The sequence below is a fragment of the Penicillium vulpinum genome (assembly GCF_028829585.1).
Source record: "Penicillium vulpinum strain IBT 29486 chromosome Unknown utg000001l_segment0_segment0, whole genome shotgun sequence".
NCBI classification, from domain to species: domain Eukaryota; kingdom Fungi; phylum Ascomycota; class Eurotiomycetes; order Eurotiales; family Aspergillaceae; genus Penicillium; species Penicillium vulpinum.
Genome location: NW_026643241.1, coordinates 615707 through 634232, shown reverse-complemented (window position 1 = coordinate 634232; position 18526 = coordinate 615707). Strand labels below are relative to the sequence as shown.

Genomic DNA, 18526 nt, shown 5'->3' with positions numbered 1-18526 from the left:
GATCAACAAATTAGGTCGAAAACCTCCAATCTAAATTCGGAACCCATAAACACCTAAAACTGCCCTCTATTCAAGCTTCTTCCAATCCAACTGCTTATGAACGGCTCCAAGCACCGCCTTCAAAATCCCAGGCCCATCCAACCGCTCCCCAGTCCGATTTTTCCAAGAAATAGTATCAACGATATCTCTCATACGTAAATTACCACGTCTTTTCGCAAGTCCATCATCTAATTCCTCCAAATGCTTCCGAGCCATCTCGTCATTCCCAATCTGAAAAAACTGGATCCCGACCTGTCGCGGAATAGCACGACAAGAAGGGCCATCCAGCATCTCAGCCGTCCGGATGATAATACTCGCCGCATCATCCGTGAACACCCCATCAGTAATCGTGATGATATTAATTGGCTTAACCGGCTTAACTGACTCGGTCGGCTTAACCAAATGGCGCGAGCTAGATGCGCCCTTCTGGGCTCGCCTTGCTGTCTCTGTCGTTTCCACCAGCTCCATGTATGGGTCTAGGATATCAAACAGTCGACTCCCGACTGCTGTTCCGCCAGAGGGTCTGACGGAGGCGAAGATCTCGCTTACTCGCTGCGCGGTTCTGATATTGTAGTATCCACCTTCAAATTTGGGACTTTTGAGTCGCTCGGGGTCGTAGGTGTAGGTGTAATCAATAGCGTGGCTAGGGTTGGTGTTGGGCTTTGATCGGTGGTTGATGAAGTAGATGTCGATTCCTTCGCGGTCATATTTTGTGCAGACTTGCGCAATCGCTGCGATGGCTTCTCGGGCTTCTTCCCAAAGTGAGCCTCTCATGCTAGAGCTGTCGTCTACTAGGAAGATGGTGTGGAAATCGCGAAGGAAAGCGAACTGGGAATCGGATTCTGACTCTTCGGGGGCGCTGATACTGATTCTTGGGACTTCTGTCGCTTCATATGGTGGCGGAAGATCCGATGATGGCTCTCTTGGATAATTCGATGCATTGGAGCGACTGGTGCGGCCTCGGGACCATGATGGATAGTGCGTCGGCGCAGTGGCTGTGGTTCTTGCGGTGGTTGTGTCTGCTCTGCGCTCTTTGCGCTCCTTCCGATAGTTGGATGAGAAGGAATGCCATATAGATGTCTTCTCGGAAGCACCCATGGTTGAAGATTGTATATGTTTTGGATAAAGTGCAAGTGAGGAATATTTGCTAAATAAACTTGAGTGTCTTAGAAATTGCTCAGATATCCTTAAATGGTATGCTCCAAACAAAGGATTCGACTCAGGAAACACCTTCTTTATATCTCTGTCTAGCATCTACCATGGGCTCGGCTGTGAAACCTAGTGTACAAAGAATGGGCAATATAGGGCAGAGAGGCCAAGGCACACTTGGGCAGTTAATGACCAACAAAGATTTGCCCCCAAAAGCACAAGAATTTCAATCTAGAAGTCAGCCCGAAGTATGACAAAGGTACAAAATGTCTTCGTATATCGCAAGGCTGATTTGCTTAACTGCAGCCCTATGTAACTAACCGTAATATAGAGGAGGGGTAACGTTGCTCAATCACCTATAAGCCACCGCCCTGGAGACCAGGGCAACAGCCAGGTAAAGTAGAGTCATTGAGCTTAAGTGTTAATCTCAGATACAACCAATCATATAAAGTATTTCCTGGGAATTTCAAAGCGCACAGACAAGGTCCCTTGTGACTGGTGGGCGGAGCGAACACAGCCCGCATACGGTAACCCTACTAGTGCACAGCCCTGGCGCAGCATACCTCTAGTTCACACGGCGATGGACTGAAGACTCATTGATAGTGTTCCTTGTGGAATCTTATTGCAATTTATGACTAACTAGGACAGGAGGCTCTACCTAGGTAATCTTTCCTTTGATTGTTTGAGACACTTCGTGATTCATAATGATAACTAAAACACGAGGCGCCCTAATCTGAAACAAGCTATAACAAAAAAAATACACAAATAATTAAGCACATTTTGACACTGCTAGTGTTGGTGCAGCATAATATATAAGAGAGAAAGAAAAGAAAGAAACAATTATGTATCTCAGTCACTTTATACACCGAGGCAACTTTGGAAGTATCTTCCTTGGCCAATTAAACTGGATGTCGCCTCGTCAGATCAGTCGCATCAGACATTTCAGTCTTCTTCCTCAGTCACAGAATGTAAAACTCCAGGATCAGCAGCGACAATATCCGCCACTGCCAGCGCCTGGTCGATACCCATCGTGTTTCCAATCATTTCCAGACACTTGACCACCCAGCGGCGCAATCCATGTCGGGGGTTCTCAACCACTCCAGCCACAAACAAATGCCAGAGAAGTATAAGACCTCCAATGTAGCTTTCAGGCGGCGGGAGACTAGCTTCCCTATCTGCCGCATAGGCCTTCAAGTAAAAAGGAACACTACGACAGATCTCCACGGCCAGCCGCCGGATCGTTAATCGTAATGTCCTGCAGTGAAGCTGGAACTCTTCGGACAATGAGGCCAGAGAGGAACTGTCAGACATTTTCCGGACGCGGAAGAGGATGATTTCGCTGACGATGATTCGAGCGCTGCGGTATTGATTCCATGAATTGCAGACCCATTGGGTGGGATACACGTGGTATTGATCGTCGTATGGCGATATGCCTCGGAATCGCCTTTGGAAAGCAAAGTCGAAGGGGGATTTTACATGGGTGGTATAGCTGAATTCGGGGGGAAGAGCTGCCAGCCAGGCAATTAATTCGGCTTCGATAGCCGACGCTGCTGATATGATTTGCTGCTCATCGTTGTACATATTGGCGCGGATGTCTGCACGAAGGTTCGATAGCTTGGCAATTATCATGGACAGACGATTGCCGTGGGCTTCTGCTGGCTGAAGAAACATTACGATTTTTGTACATTCAAGTAGTGACTCGGGCACTCGTGCGTCTCGTTGTAAGCAACTGACGATCTGTTGAGGAGTTAGCCTGAGATCGAAGGAGCGAGTGATAACCCTGATGACACTCACGATCTGATACCGAAGGTGCAAAAACAAGCGGAGACCGACATTGGTCTTAAGTTGATCACTCCCCCGTATATCAAGCAGGGCTGTTGCTCCATTGATATGGTTTGTCCAGCCATGGACATCTGCCGTAGCTCTTGACGTAACAACCTATAAAAAACAGGGCGTCAACAAGAACCATGCGAGGGGTTAACAGATGCAAAATTCCCTACTTCATATATGGAAAGCAAGATAACGGCGCCTAGGGTTTGATTTGTTTTCGCCTCTTCTGGGTCGGCTAGAGCGGCGTTAAGCAATCTCAAAGCGGATCCATACTCCCTGTGGGCCACTTCTCTAAGCGATGGTATCCGTCTTATTCGCGAGAGCATGGCCGTGGCAGTAGCAACCACACATGCCTGCATAGCTCTTTGACTCGCAGGGCCCCCAGTCTGCAACAAAAAATTGGGGATCGTCTCACTAGTCCAGAAACTGCCAGGGAGGGCATTGGATCGCAGGAAATAACAGATTGCTTCATATTTGGCGATTTCGACATCATAGGACGGCTGGATCCCCGATGGGCAATTCAAATTTGCGAGCTGTCGCATAAGATAGATATGCTGTGGATCGGAGTTGAAATCAAAGTCCGGATCCACCACTGGGGTTTCGAGCTCAGACCGCACAGGATTCCCTTCTGGGACTGCAGTGCGAGGTAGCCGCTCCGCTCGTTTATGCTTATATGTCGAGGCAGCAATCGCCTTTCGAACTACCGATTTGCTTTCATCGCGGAACATTAGCGCCAGTTGATCCCGATATCCGGGGCAGTCCCGCTTGGCTCTGGTACATTGTGAACAGGCCGGTTGAGCTTGGTCACACCGAACCTTCCTGGACCTGCACTCGCCGCATCCTTTGCTTGGTTTACCACAGTATACCATAATCTGCACTTGATAAAGTATTGTACATCATACACAGGTAGAAAAATAGGAAATCGTAAAAAAGATGTTCGTTGCTCAGCCCCATGTCGTCTAAACCGCGCTTGACCGTTTCGGGTATGCTTTGCGAACCAAAACTTTCACTGTTGATCTTCCTTATAATGTGAGCGCCTTGGAGCTATGTGTATCATATAACATCTGATATGGGTAGTGAACAGAAGATATGGATATATGTTGTACAAAAATTAATTCGCCATACAAAATAGGCTTATGTCTTGGGGCAATAAGCGGGTGGCACATGAATAAATATATATCTTGGCATTTGCCTATGTTTGTTGTAGCATGTGAAAGGTCCTAGCAGGAGTGTCAACCACTACACGAGTAAGTTTCTGGGTCCAGTAGAAACTCCCAAGGAAAATCCCACGCTTGGGGTATACAGACCTACAAATATGACCAAAAAAAGAGAGATATCGGATCTGTTCTTGGCAATGGAATTGCCATTGAGTTCTCCCTCCGGGACTAAATAGGAGTGAGAGGACTAATGTTTTATATATAACATAGTCGACATAGACTAATTCTAGTCATCACAAAATTTATTGAAGATATTTGAGGCAGCTAGTGAGAGTGGAATTTATATTCATTTGACCTACAAAATATCTCTTCATCTTCTGGTTTTCACAATTATCCAGAGAGAGAAAAAAAAACTTTTTCATTGAATTCTTGTTTATTATGTTAAGTACCAAAAGCCCAAGATACTACATTGATCCATAGCGACTTGTAGGTATCACTTTGCAGGCCTCGGTGAAGACTCAAATCCCGGCATCGACCTGGTTCACACGCTTCCTCTTCCCTCTAGAGTGTCCACTCGAGTCCGAATCCTGTTGCAAAAACCCACTGGTTCCATCATCATGCCATTCGCTAAATTCCCACTGGATTGAAGTCGATTGATCATCACTGACTCCCATACCACGCCGAGACCGCATCAAACGACCCAAGCGGCTCCCTTCTACCATTTCCTCAAACCAGGGGATGTCCCCAGTTCTACCGTGCTGTAGACTCCTTGAGATATTGGAAGAATCACTAGATGATGGAACGACGACTGAAGATGAAGCAGTCTCTGTGGCTGGTGCTAGATCAGATGACGTCGAACCACCGACATGGGCAGTTTGCTCGTCAAAGTCTTGAGGAAGTAATTTAAGATCATCTAGTGCACGCTGATCCTCCACTAGCAGACTTCCAATCGTGACAGACATAAAGTTAGATTCTTCAATGGGATCCTCTGTCCAGAATGTCAAGGGTGTACCGCAGTAACCACAAAAGACACGCTGGGTTTGGGGTGCGTGGCGAGGTGAGAAAATGCGGCGAATAGAAGAGTGTGATTCGTCTGGGAAGAAGGACTGAGTGTGTGATTGATACCAGCCAAGAGGAACTCTAAGCCATGCCGAAAGAGGTGTGCCATGCAATCGACCTAGGTTTCGATATTAGCCGGGAGATCGACAAGCCTAGCTTAGATTTACGCACGATTGTCTCGGCCGCTGTCGAAGTACACTTCAGCATGATCTTTCACATCTTCCGGAATATTGATTTGATATTCGTTTCGGCCACAAGAGCATGAGCCGCGGAGCGGCTCGAGATCCATGGTGGTACGAGAACTTTCGCGGTGTTGGTGACTAGTAGATGGTTATAGATGGGAAATGAGCGACCAGACGACTGTTTCGCCTAGTAGAAATCCTAATTGGCGGGGTTACAATCCTTGATAAAAGAAAAGGTGTAGGGATTAAGTTGCAAGGCGTGAGAACGAAATTGACATAAAAAAAAGAAAAAGCAAGATGTGTTCACTGGACCCTCTCTATGACGTTTAGAGGTTGCCAAGGCCCGTTCCCGGCCTCCAGTTTACTCCACATTGAGCTTTGGCCTTATCGGCTTCCTATCGCTTTCCCGTTCTCTCTCTCTTCCTTTCCCATTTCCGCACTGTTTACCGACTACAATCATCTCCCTCATATATGCCTTGTCTAGACGGAGACTCCGAACAACAGCGATAGCGATACAACCAATCCATTCCAAACCGCGAGCCTCAAGTCGTGTCTTCCCGGCGCATCTACCCCACGCCCTCAGTGCCTCTCAAAATCCTCCAGTCATCAAGCGACACGATGAATCCAGACGATGACCACGATCGGTCGTCCTCGACGCCGAATGGGACATCCAAGCAAGGATCTGCCCAGGACAAGGACAAGCCTCGCCTAACCGATCAAGAAAAAAAGAGCAATCACATTGCCTCCGAGCAAAAGCGGCGCGCGGCCATTCGCGAAGGCTTCGATCGCTTGACAGAGCTAGTACCTGGTCTGGAGGGTCAGGGACGGAGTGAGAGCATCGTTCTGCAAAAGACCGTGGACTTTATCCACGTGAAATTGCAAGAACGCCACGATCTTATCGCAGAGATTGAAAGCAAAGGCGGCCGTGTGGACGACTCTTTCCGCCCAACGTGATCATATTTCCCTCAGCGTTTCATTGGGCATCGGATCAGCATCCTGCAGCCCCTCTTCCCCTCCGCTGGTCGATATGGGGGATCTGGGGCAACTGGCATGTGCCGAGGCCCGAGCGGCTTTTCTCGAATTTCGAACCACATGGACTCATACCCACACCACGAATTTCTTTTCCTTTTCTATCCATTCAACCCCTGTATTACGAACGAGATACTGGACATGATCAACTACGGGGATTCCTCGTTGCCTGACAGATCTGGTCTTCGCATATGATTTGATGTCAATCACCCATCCTCCGCCGCATTCCGTGGACCAAATGACTGTCAATATGGTGCCACACCCTTTGTAATTCTTGTTTTTCTACTTCTTTTGACTATTGTACATTGAAGCTTTTTTTTTCTGGTTTGTTTCTGTTCCTGGGTACCAGAATGTACATGGTCATGGGTGTTGCTGCGAAGCAACCGGGGCGTTTTTCTTTCCCAATGACTAGCCTGGAATCTAGTTCTTTTCTGCTCCGAATGAGCACACATAGCGATATCCTTGTTTTCAATCAATATCGGAAATTTTTGACCGAGCCGTACTTCGGTCGCATCACGTGTACAAGGTTCCGGAGAATAATTGTAGTCATGTAGTTTCCTCGGTTGCCAATCAGACTATACCAAGGAGCGTATCGTGCAGGTTCGGGATTTTTTTAGAAGTGATTAATCAATGTAGCGGTGATAAAGTTGGTATTGCAATAATAACATATGTAGACTTGCACATGTGTTTTATAGAGATTGCCACAACCATAACATCGATGTCCGCCCGAGCTTCAGCTTACCGCCTGATATCTGCCAGAGAAACCGAGCCCCCTTCAAGGTGAAGCAAATACTGACTCTACACTCTACAAAAACCCATAAAGTACAGGACCTTGTGGACAATCGGAATACCCAATTGGATATCCCTACTGCAAAGTCAATCAACGGCACACAAAGACCATTTGCCTCGACAAGCAAACGGAGAGTACCTGATTCCCCGCATCACATCGCTTCCCTTCCCGCAACATCCAAAACCAATATCCAAAACACCAAAAAACACCAAATCACCCAACATGAAAGAATCTAAAGAAGCCCTGCTGTCCCACATGAACGACTCCGACAACATCGAATCCGACCCACCCCCAGCCTACGACAAACCTGCCCCAAAAGTCAACCGCGGGGCACCACTCCCACGCCCACCACCCCTCAACCTCCCAGTCCTAAACCGCCTCCGCAGCCAGCGCGTAATCCTCGCCTCACAATCCCCACGACGCAAGCAAATAATGTCATTCCTGGGCCTCCCAAACCTAGAAATCATCCCCTCAAACGCCAATGAAGACCTACCAAAAAGCCTAGGTCCATTCGAGTATGTTCTCGCAACAGCAACGAAAAAAGCGCAAGCAGTCTACGAGCAAGAAATCAACAACGAGATCAAGGGTGAGCCAGCCCTAATCCTAGCCGCGGACACGGTCGTCGTCGACCCATCTACTGGCAACATCCTCGAAAAGCCCCGCTCAGAAGCACACCACATGACCATGCTGCGTTCGCTACGTGATGCCCGAAACCACAAGGTTTACACGGCGCTTGTGGCTATGGCGCCGTTGGCTAGTGCGCGGGACCCTGGGTATGCGATTGAGAGTATGGTTGAAGAGACAGCGGTGAGGTTTGACAGTGAGGTTACGGATGAGTTGATTATGGCTTATGTGCGCACGCGCGAGGGCGCGGATAAGGCTGGTGGGTATGGGTTGCAGGGACTTGGGTCTATTCTTGTTGAGAAGATTGATGGCAGTTATGATAATGTTATTGGGTTGCCGCTTAAAGCGACGCTTAAGATCATTGAGACTGTTATGCAGAGGGCGGAAGATGATGATGAGATGCCTGGGGATGATGGTGAGGAGAGTGAGGATGAGTGAAAGGGTTATTGGTATGAGGGTTTAGAATCTCTTGTTTGTTGTTAGCCTTGTCTGTTTGTGTCTTTGCATAATCATTCCTTTTTGAAGGAGTATAGAATTTAAAGGATTAGGATTCATGTTCAAGAGAATGACCTAATCTGTAAGTGAAACACATGGGCACAATGCTCGTATTTAATAATGCTAACAATTTACTGCATATTTTGAGGTACTATGCAGAAAGTGCATCAAAACTCTGGCTATAGATCTATACTATACTACGTAGTGTACAGAAACAAACAAAAAGCACCAAGGATGTCTTCTCGTACAAGGGTTATATTCCGTTTTTTTTTTCTATAGCTCAGAAAACCCCGAGCAGCAGGAATCCAACACCGATCAATAAATTCGGGCCGAGAGACAAAAGAAAAGATAATCAACGACATATACAGAGGCGAAACGGAACGCCTGGATAGACCAGAACCAAATCGGTAATCAGAAAAAAAAAAGGAAAATGAAAGACAATATGTCTGAAAAAAAGAACCGCAACAACACTCTATGCTGTCCAGATACGACGCAGAGCCTCGGTCACACCAACATCATTTGTCTCGAACTCGTACAGACCAACGGCGGTGGTGAGTGTGAACGCGCGCAGGAGCCAGTTGCAGAAAGTGCGGAACTTGGGCACACGAGAAGGAGGGAAGTAGTCGACAATGGCGGCCCTGGTAGAGAGATGTTAGATTGTGATTTCCGGATTGCAGATCTGGGGAAGATCTGAGGGAAATGGCGGAACAGCGCGGGGAGGCTCTTACTGGAATCCGATGTGCGAGTGGGCGACAAGCAGAGAGCACAGGATGGCGTCCATGACGGGGTTGAGGGAGCCAGCGGCGAAGGGAGCGACGGAGAGAGGGACCAGACCGACACAGACCAGTCTGAGATAGATGTTAGTCGGGGGGTTTCTTTGCGCATCCCGCGGTGATCGGAAGAAATCAGAAGGAATCATATAGGTCGGCATTTTAGTCCGTGAAAGGGAGCACAATACCTCTCAAAGGTCCAGTGGTAGCTGCCCTCAGAGGGGTGGGTTTCGGGAATGGGAGCAGGGTCGTTCACTATTAGGATAGGTTAATATTGAAGATTTCAGGGTGGTATTGTTATCCGATGGGAGGCATTGTTCGAGCAATGAAAGCAATATAGATCATGGAATTTCACATATTGCAGTCGGTCTTATAATCAATGCCGTCGAAAAGCGAGGGGAGAGTCGGATCGGGATAGGAAAGACGCGGAAATCACATACTAGTTCCCTGAACAGTCTCTGTATCGCGAAAGCACGTTAGCAACTGCCCATACATATAGCCAAATAGATATCTCCATTGGCAATATTTCAGTAAGCCTTATAGCAGGGCCTCTACTTACGAGGCAACGGGGGCAGGATCTGCTTCTTAGCGGAGGCATGGAAAGCGACAACCTGCGACACGCCGACATTCCTTTGGAGGAAGGGCGCCCGAGGGGCCAGAGTCTGTCGCAGCAGAGTTGAGCGCGCGAATGAAGCCATTGTGAGTGGAGAGTATGATCGTGAAGAAGCAGAAACGCCGTTCGAATACAAGCGGATGAAGTTGGAGACCTCGGGAGTCCGACTCGGTATGTCATCCTTTTACGGGCTATCTGATTGGCCGATGGTTGTCCGCCCAGCCGAAATTGGCCGATACTCTCGTAAGAAACATTTAGCCCTGCATTTATCTTCTTCCGTGTATTGTAGTATATATGAAGTTAATTGTTATAGATTAATTTTCGTTCTATCGTCTGTTCATATTTTATTATGTACAACTTATTTTTTCATTTGACTATTTAGAGAGATATTCATCGTATCTCTATATACTGAAGAGTCCTAACCGAGGTACTAAAACCCTCCAATGTTTGCAACAAAAAAAATCAATCCGCCAGACATCTCGTTAGTTCATCAGTCTCGTAAAGCACTTAGAACTTCAGGACAGCCTTGCCCATGTTCTTGCCGTAGAAGATGCCAACCAGGCCGTCGGCAGCGTTGTCAATGCCCACAGTCTCATGGATGAGCACCTTGAATGAGCCATCCTTGATCCACTTCTGCACATTCTCCTGGTGCTCCTTAGTGTAAACATCACCCATGCCCTTATCGCCGACAATGAAGCCGCGCATAGTAATACGCTTGACGAGGACATTGTGAATGTTCTTGATGGGGTAGGGGGCGGCGGTGTTGTACTGGGAGATCAGACCGCAGACGACGATACGGCCGAAGTTGTTCATAGCATCGAGGGCAGCCTCGAGGTGCTCTCCACCGACGTTCTCGTAGTAAATGTCAATGCCCTCGGGGGCGAGACGAGCAAGGGCAGTAGCGGGCTTCTCAGTCTTGTAGTTGAAGCCACCATCGAAGCCGAGTGTCTTGGTGATGTACTCGACCTTCTCGTCCGAGCCGACAGATCCAATGACACGAAGACCCTCGTGCTTGGCGAGCTGGCCGACCAGCTGGCCGACGGCTCCACTGGCAGCGGAGACGAAGATGGTCTCGCCCTTCTTGGGCTTGCCGATCTCGTACAGAGACGAGTATGCGGTCAGACCGGGCATGCCCAGGGGACCAAGGAAGACACGGATGTCCTCGAGGCCGAGGGGGTTCTCGAGCTTTTGGATGCGGACAAGCTCCTGCTCGCCAAGAGCAATGTACTCCTGGACCGGAACGTGACCAATGACCAGGTCACCTTCCTTGTAGCTGGCATTGTTGGAGCGCAGGACCTTGGCGATGCTGCGGCTGTCAATGGGCTTGTTGAGGGCGAATGCGGGGGAATACGACTTGGACTCAGGGTCGCGCATGCGGCCACGCATGTAGGGGTCGAAGCTAGTGTAGAGGGATTGCAAGACAACACCATTGTCGGGAGTGGCAACGCTGGAATCATAATCGGCAGTCTCGACGACTACGTGCTCCCCAGCGACGGGGAATCCCTGGGGGATCTTCTTGAAAGTGAGGGCCTTGTTAACAGACATTTTTTAGATATGTGGTAGGAAAGATAAAGATGGGAAAGTAGGAATTTATCGAAGTATGGTGGGAGCTCTTTATATATGACGATTGAGCTCTTCATCAAAGCGGGGCTGTACCGAGGATCGAATACTGTGCTTTTTTTTATTATAAAGCAAATGGATCCCGGAGAAGATTCTCGAGATGGTGATACTCCAGTTGATGAACTCCACTTTCTGCAGTTTCTGCTTTGATATGCATAATTTGTATCTCGATATTCTTAGCGTAATGTTCAACAGGTGTACTATGAACACATAACTGTGGCAACGGAACCAGTTTTTTTTTGAAAACAGTGGGGAACGGATGAATTGAAGACAACCCAGGCCGACGGGGACGACCGTTTCGGGTAGGAAAACCGTAACCCTCGGCACAAAAACGTGAAATAATTGTTGATTAATATACAACCCGATGGATAACTAAAAGACGGCGATTGTTAAGCAACGGACCAGTTGGTCCTTTACGGGTGAAGTACGGAGTATGCAGGTACGTTATCTACACTCCGTATATCGCCATAGGTCTCGATCGGACTACAAAGTACCTATGTATCAATACATATCATCATTCTTGTTCTGCTGTATAAGACATTCGCATTCTTCAATTGGAAAATTATGCATTAAGTACATGAGTATATAATCATCGCTGGGATATATATGAACATTTCAAATCCTGAAAATGCGCAAAATTGAACCTAACCATGCTTAGGGATAACCTAAGCCTTTCCAGTGACTGCGCCAGCGGCCTTATCAATGAAGAAGTGCTTGCCCTTGATCATCTTGACCATGAAGCTGAAAGGCACAAATCCAAAGATCTGACCTGTACCACCAGATTCACCAACAGGCACAACCATCATAATGCTGTCGCCCTGGTCATAGGTCTTGATGGCAGTACCGCCTACAATGGCGGCTTTGAGGTTGGCAGCTGCCACTTGCGCTTGCTCCGCAGCCTTGAAACTGAGGCGCATTGAGTTGTTCGTGATATCGCCAGCAGCAAAGATAGGCAGAGTTGACCCATCAGTCGACTGAACACGCATCTCCTTGTTCACTACCACCCAGCCGTCCTTGTCTAGGAACTGAGCTGGAATAAAGCTGTTGTTGGGGGTCGCACCGGTGGTGGGGATATATAGGTCAGCCGAAATCTTGTCTCCGCCATCTAGAGAGACTGTCCAATTGGAACTGTCGTCGGCCGGAGTCTCGACGCCGATGACTCGCTTCGAGGTCACTACCTTGACCTTCTTATGCTCCAGCATCTTGCGTGCAGCAGAGCTAGCGGACGACTTGAGCATCGGGAGCACGCGATCTGTCGCCGAGATAATTGTGATGGAGACCTTGCCAGCATTGCCATTTTGTTCCACTGCTTCAGCAAGCTCACCAGCCAGCTCAACACCGATGGGGCCTGCACCACCGATCACGATCTGCTTCGCGCTAGCAATATGTCCTTGTGCCGCTTCAATCAGCTGCTGCATATCATTGTGGCCCGACTGCTTGAATGGGATGGATGTGCCAGTGAGCGACCCGGTAGTGGCAGATGTAGTGCTGCCCGATGCGATGACGAGGTAATCATATGACAGGGTTTTGGGCTCGCCCTCGTTGGGTGTCACAGAGACCGACTTGGCAGCGGTATCGATAGCAGTGGCAACTCCAGGAAGGAATTCGAACGCGTCGGGTCGGTAGCCTGCAAAAGCATCCTTAATTGGGAGCAAGTATTGCTCGGGGCGGAAGGCCTTGGGTTTGGCGACGATTCGAGGGGCGGCGATATTCCAGTAGAAGCTGGTTGAGGGGTTGATCAGCACAACCTTTGCGTCAGGTACATCACGAAGCACAGAGTGGGCAATGTGAAGGCCTGCAAATGAGCCTCCAATGATGACTATGTCAATAGGTGCCATTATGTAGAGTCAGTGAAGTGGAGGATGAGTTTCTTTTGTTTTGGGAGAAGGGACGGGATGTTTTATATGTGGCTGCGGTCCCCGTGTCTATGCAGGGTTAAAATAGTGAGATAAGTTTGTTATGTATTTCCGTCCTTAGCGCCAGATCCAAGAAGAAAAAGCGTTGGTCAGCAAATTTTCTATTTCTACTGGTGCTGACCAACCCCCATTATTATCCAGGGCTGTGGCTTTCGAATGGCGGAATTTTTACTTTGATTGGTTTGCCTTTTCAAGGTTTTTCAAGGCTTCCGGGGTTCCAGCTCGGGTAGATATTGCAAAATCCCGCTTATATAATAATCTGATTTCAGGGTCTCAGCTCCCCATGTTCACATGCTGATGTTTCTTATCTGATTTTTATTCACCCATTAAGTACATATGTACGGAATCCTCCGTACGGAGTAGGTTTTGAGAGGTCCCCCTCAGCTACACCTAAGATTATTTGTTTAATTATATAAGCGGGATTTAGTCCCAAGGTCTACCCGGGCGGGAGGTTTTTACAAGTCTATCCGAGGAGCCCCTTACAAGAACCTCCAAGGTTCTCAGGCTGGGCTAAACCTTGGGTTAAAGTGTTCGGTTAGTCTGGCCAGTTTGCCTTGTTTGATTGTATATCAAATCACATGACAATGACATATTTACCAAGAACTTTCATTCTAGGTGAATATAAGCGAAAAGAACAGTGACGCGACAAAAGAGATAGGAAGGCTTCGATACATGGTGGGGATCATGTATAGCACTGTTTATACAAAGTTTGCTTTTTACCCACAAATGTTTACTGTTGTCCAGCTTTCACCGCCGATGTATATATACTTAGGCAGCTGCCTATATTCTACAGGACCTTTCTCTTCCTCTTTCCCACAACCATTGAGAATTGATAATATACGCATGCTTTGTTATATCATACCTTGCTAGCATTTAGGGTGCTATAATAGCCCTATCTTTCAAAATATGCTCTCAGCTCAGACAAGGGATAACGCTCAAAATCAGCACTACCTACTTCCAAGTTGACATGCAGGTCTTTCCACCTAAGAGAGTACGAACGAAGAATGTCTTGATTCTAGTACAAATAATATCCAGTGATATATTACTGGAGCATGAATGGATCATAAAAGAAGAAGATGGTGATTCTTCATGACTTCTTGTGGGCTACTTTTACACAGGTACTGTTCAAAAACTCCGTGCTGACCATCCTCTGTCATGCAAATTAGCCGATCTAACATTACCTACTCCATAGCTATATATATAATAGCATAGATAGCTAGTAGAGAGCGCCCAGTTATCTAACCACACTGATTATCATCAACGTTTACCCGAGTATCTCACAGCCGGTGGACGTCAAACTCGGGCCTTCCTTTTGAGATTCCATATACCACAATATGTTTACGGACTAAAACTGTTCCTCTTCACACAAAGAAGACATAGCTTGAGTTGGAGTGGGGTTTTGTTTCGGATGCCCCTCGTGTGTGTTGGGTGTGCAAGAACGGCGAGGAGTATGTTTTTCTTGACGTTGCAACGCTTCAAATCCAGCGCGGATACACCATTCAGGTTTAAGGCAAATTGGATGGGAGAAAGACAAACTCGATGCCATAATCGAAGGTGTGAAGCAAATGATGACATGGAAAAGTGAAAGATAAAATATAGCTAGAACTAATAACTTGATCTGTGGTATCTATCAGCTGTACTATTTTATGGGGAGAAGATCTTCGAATGGACTCATCATCAAAAGATATCTATAGTAGTATGTTTTGTAATAAGATGTGGCAAGCCAATGCGAACTATAAGCCCAGGTAATCATTCGCAATCTATCAATCGTTACAAATGACAGGCATTTTCTCGAAACCATTACATGTTATATATGGAAAAATCATTCTATGGGAATTGTACTTTTCAGGGTTGTTCTGCAGGTTGCGGCCAATGAGTTTCACCATGGTTACGAAGTTTAGAAGAAGGAAATAACAGGAAAAAGTTATCGTACTAGCTCATTAGTTCTCCGAATTCAAGGAAAAAGGTTACATAAGTGAGCGACTATTCCAAGATTTCAGGTGGAAATAAATAACTGCTTTGCTCCTAGCATACTATACGCCTTCCTACCAACATTGTCTAGGTGGATTCATAGTCCGCTCACATCAATGGATTCGATGAGATTGCAACAAGGTTCACTTACTTCAAGGTTAGAAAATGACAGGTCTGAGATCCATTATAAGAGCAGAAAAGCCATAATTCTTTGTCGCAAACCCTGTTCGAGTATAAGATCAATCGACTTTTTCTCGGATGCCATTTAGTTTGATTGGCAGATTCCAACCTTGGAACCTCCAGTGTTTTGGAAGGCTCTTTCGTTTTCTAAAATGTAGAATGTTTGCCGTGTTTGCCGTGTTTGCCACGTTTGCCACAGTTGTTTATTTTCCCCTATCTCGGGATGTTATCTCTCGATAAGAATCATGTGACCCCGTAATTATTTTTGCGCTGTCCTTGGGAACGCCCCGGGTGCAATTTACAATTTTATCATCTCCCCATCCTATATTTTCCATTAGCATTAATCATGATGCTTGGTACAGTTCGCCGATTTGGCGTTTCCCACGCGCTGCGCGCTACTGCGCCTCGCTCAATCTCAGCGCGGTTGGCTACTCAGCTGCCAAAATGGCAAGCTCCTCTGACCCTTTCATCTCCTGTTGCAACCAGATCGCTTCATTCCTCTTTCCCGAGACTGTCTGAGGCTACTGCGCAGGCGATTGTTGAAGAGACTGAGCCTTCCCAGCCTGCGAATATCACAGAGTTTGCCGACCTGGCGTCGGGGAATCTCATTCACAACACCATTATCAAGAATATTATTCAACCTGACCGGATGAACCTCAAGACCATGACTGAGGTGCAGGCTCTTACTCTCAACGAGATTGTCAAGGGTGATGATATGTAAGTTTTGACAGATTTGCCTTGACGTTGATTGGTCCACTAACACGCGCTTTTTTTTTCAGCCTTGCCCAGGCCAAAACAGGAACCGGAAAGACACTTGCTTTCCTTGTGCCCTCCCTTCAGAATATTTTGAATGACCCCACGGTCGATGTGTCCAAGGTTGGCCGCCGCGGAGCCAGAACTGGTCCTTCGGAAATCCGTGCTCTTATTATCTCCCCTACCCGCGAACTTGCGGAACAGATCGCAGTTGAGGCTAGAAAGGTTGCATTTGGCACTGGTCTCCTTGTCCAGACCGCTGTTGGTGGCACACAGAAGCGTGCCGGTCTTGCCAAGATCCAGCAGGAGGGCTGTCATCTCCTCATCGGTACCCCGGGTCGTCTTAAGGACATCCTCTCAGACCCTTGGACTGGTGTTTCTGCCCCTAAGCTGAACACTCTGATCCTCGATGAGGCAGATCGCCTCTTGGACCAGGGTTTCGCTCCTGATGTTGAGGAGATCCAGACTCTGCTTCCCGATCCCACAAAGGTGGACCGTCAGACCCTCATGTTCTCGGCCACTGTTCCCAGAGAAGTTATGCAGATGGTTCGTCAGACCTTGAAGCCCGGCTTCAAGCATGTCAATACCGTTCGTGAAGATGAAGTTCCCACACACCACCGAGTGCCCCAGAAGCTTGTCTACACGCGCGGTCTTGAAAACGGACTGCCCGCCCTTCTCGAGCTCGCTCAGAACTGGCAAACTCGCCGTGATAACGGCGAGAAGCTGCGTCCTTTCAAGGCTATCGCCTACTTTAACTCCACCGCTGAGACCAAGATCTCTGCCGATGCTTTCAACGCTTTGACTCGCACTGCAGAGTTCCGCCAGTCTTCTATGGGCAACATGAGAATGCTCGAGATTAACTCTCGTCTCACTCAGCAGGTCCGAACTCGCAGCGCAGATAACTTCCGCAAGGCTCGCGAGGGCATTTTGTTCTCCTCGGACGTGACTGCTCGTGGTATGGATTTCCCCGATGTCACCCACGTCGTCCAAGTTGGTGTTCCTCGGGATCGTGAGACCTACATCCACCGTCTTGGCCGCACAGGCCGTGCTGGCAAGGAAGGTGAAGGTTGGTTGTTTATGCACCGGGCCGAACAAGATGTCTACAGAAAGCGCCTGGGCCGTCTTCCATTGAAGGTGGACACTGAATTGCAAACCGCGGATGCGGATCTTTCCCAGACCTTCTCTAACGACACACAAGTCGGCAAGATCGTCAACAGTATCAACCAGGGTCTGGCCCAATGTGACAATACTACCAAGGTCAAGTCCTACATGGGTCAACTTGGCACCACCACTGGAAACTTCAACAGCAAGAGAGAGGCCATCCAGGCACTCAACCAGATGTTCACCGTGGGATACAACATGCAAACCCTCCCGGAGCTCAGCCCTAAATTGATGCAGCAAATGGGTCTCAACCGAGTGGACGGTGTCAGCATGGGTGATGGCAGCCGCCAGCGACGCGAGGGCGGATTCTCCCGCGGCGGTGATCGTGGTGGTGACCGTGGTAGCCGTGGCGGCTTCTCTCGCGGTGGTGATCGTGGCGGTTTCTCCCGTGGCGGTGACCGTGGTGGTGAGCGTGGTGGCTTCTCTCGCGGCGGTGAGCGTGGTGGCTTCTCTCGTGGTGGTGACCGTGGTGGCTTCTCTCGCGGCGGTGACCGTGACGGTTTCTCCCGTGGCGGCGACCGTGGTGAGCGTAGTGGCTTCTCCCGTGGCGGTGACCGTGGCTCGTCTCGTCCTCCTCGCCGCTCGTTCGAGGATTCCTTCGGCGAGGACGCTTTCCGGTTTTAAGTTTCGAGTTGAATCAGAGATCAACTCTTGCCAGTCACGCTGGCAATCATAATTGATCTGGTATCTTCCAAACCAGATCAGCCAAAAGTGAAAAGAAGAAGCAACCATTCTGGCATTGGGCGGCGTTCTACCTCCTCTTTTTTTTGAACTATCTTTGTGTACTATACACCCGTGGACGGTTGGGTGCTTTTGTGTTTCTAATTTAGACTTCTCTCCTCTTTGTCTTATACTCTACTGGTTGTTCTACGGGATTCTTTTCTGGATATGAAGATTTGGATCTTCACTTTTTGATTTCATGTACAATATCTTCTATACATCTGCCATTATTCTATCCAGGACTCAGTTTTAATCTTGACACAAACATCCTTCTACCAAAACAGCATGATAATAAACAGGAAAAGACTTTGGTAACTGCCGCCTCTAACCAGATCCATTTTCGAGACATCTAAATCGTTGAATATGGGATAAAAGGAAACCTTTATATCACACAATCCCAAGTATATCGCAATATGAACGAAGATACAGTCACTTACTCTCGTAAGAACAAAAAAAACACAAACAGAA

At 47.9% G+C, this 18526-nt stretch overlaps 9 protein-coding genes across 9 annotated transcripts; 3 read left to right on the top strand and 6 right to left on the bottom strand.

Moving 5' to 3' along the window:
- Positions 1-66: 66 nt before the first annotated feature.
- Positions 67-1137, bottom strand: N7479_000236 (uncharacterized protein; the record flags this gene model as incomplete). The annotated part of the gene is made up of 1 exon (XM_057247934.1): positions 67-1137. The coding sequence occupies one exon, from the start codon at positions 1135-1137 to the stop codon at positions 67-69; it is 1071 nt and encodes a 356-aa protein (XP_057112366.1).
- A 993-nt stretch (positions 1138-2130) lies between these two features.
- N7479_000235 (Zn(II)2Cys6 transcription factor domain-containing protein) lies at positions 2131-3887 on the bottom strand (the record flags this gene model as incomplete). The annotated part of the gene is made up of 3 exons (XM_057247933.1): positions 2131-2925; positions 2983-3126; positions 3189-3887. 3 exons carry the CDS (start codon positions 3885-3887, stop codon positions 2131-2133), a joined length of 1638 nt encoding a protein of 545 aa, XP_057112365.1.
- Positions 3888-4693: 806 nt separating this feature from the next.
- Positions 4694-5523, bottom strand: N7479_000234 (uncharacterized protein; the record flags this gene model as incomplete). The annotated part of the gene is made up of 2 exons (XM_057247932.1): positions 4694-5352; positions 5406-5523. The coding sequence occupies 2 exons, from the start codon at positions 5521-5523 to the stop codon at positions 4694-4696; spliced, it is 777 nt and encodes a 258-aa protein (XP_057112364.1).
- Positions 5524-6034: 511 nt separating this feature from the next.
- N7479_000233 (transcriptional regulator family: Helix-loop-helix) lies at positions 6035-6370 on the top strand (the record flags this gene model as incomplete). Its single annotated transcript, XM_057247931.1, has 1 exon — positions 6035-6370. The coding sequence occupies one exon, from the start codon at positions 6035-6037 to the stop codon at positions 6368-6370; it is 336 nt and encodes a 111-aa protein (XP_057112363.1).
- Positions 6371-7457: 1087 nt separating this feature from the next.
- Positions 7458-8297, top strand: N7479_000232 (nucleotide diphosphatase; the record flags this gene model as incomplete). The annotated part of the gene is made up of 1 exon (XM_057247930.1): positions 7458-8297. One exon carries the CDS (start codon positions 7458-7460, stop codon positions 8295-8297), a length of 840 nt encoding a protein of 279 aa, XP_057112362.1.
- A 529-nt stretch (positions 8298-8826) lies between these two features.
- Positions 8827-9822, bottom strand: N7479_000231 (CybS family protein; the record flags this gene model as incomplete). Its single annotated transcript, XM_057247929.1, has 5 exons — positions 8827-8992; positions 9083-9202; positions 9313-9379; positions 9565-9582; positions 9684-9822. The coding sequence occupies 5 exons, from the start codon at positions 9820-9822 to the stop codon at positions 8827-8829; spliced, it is 510 nt and encodes a 169-aa protein (XP_057112361.1).
- A 422-nt stretch (positions 9823-10244) lies between these two features.
- Positions 10245-11282, bottom strand: N7479_000230 (MDR family NADP-dependent oxidoreductase; the record flags this gene model as incomplete). Its single annotated transcript, XM_057247928.1, has 1 exon — positions 10245-11282. The coding sequence occupies one exon, from the start codon at positions 11280-11282 to the stop codon at positions 10245-10247; it is 1038 nt and encodes a 345-aa protein (XP_057112360.1).
- Positions 11283-12022: 740 nt separating this feature from the next.
- On the bottom strand, positions 12023-13195 carry N7479_000229 (NAD(P)/FAD-dependent oxidoreductase; the record flags this gene model as incomplete). Its single annotated transcript, XM_057247927.1, has 1 exon — positions 12023-13195. One exon carries the CDS (start codon positions 13193-13195, stop codon positions 12023-12025), a length of 1173 nt encoding a protein of 390 aa, XP_057112359.1.
- Positions 13196-15770: 2575 nt separating this feature from the next.
- Positions 15771-17962, top strand: helA (putative DEAD box RNA helicase HelA; the record flags this gene model as incomplete). The annotated part of the gene is made up of 2 exons (XM_057247926.1): positions 15771-16141; positions 16204-17962. The coding sequence occupies 2 exons, from the start codon at positions 15771-15773 to the stop codon at positions 17960-17962; spliced, it is 2130 nt and encodes a 709-aa protein (XP_057112358.1).
- Between the last annotated feature and the right edge of the window lie 564 nt (positions 17963-18526).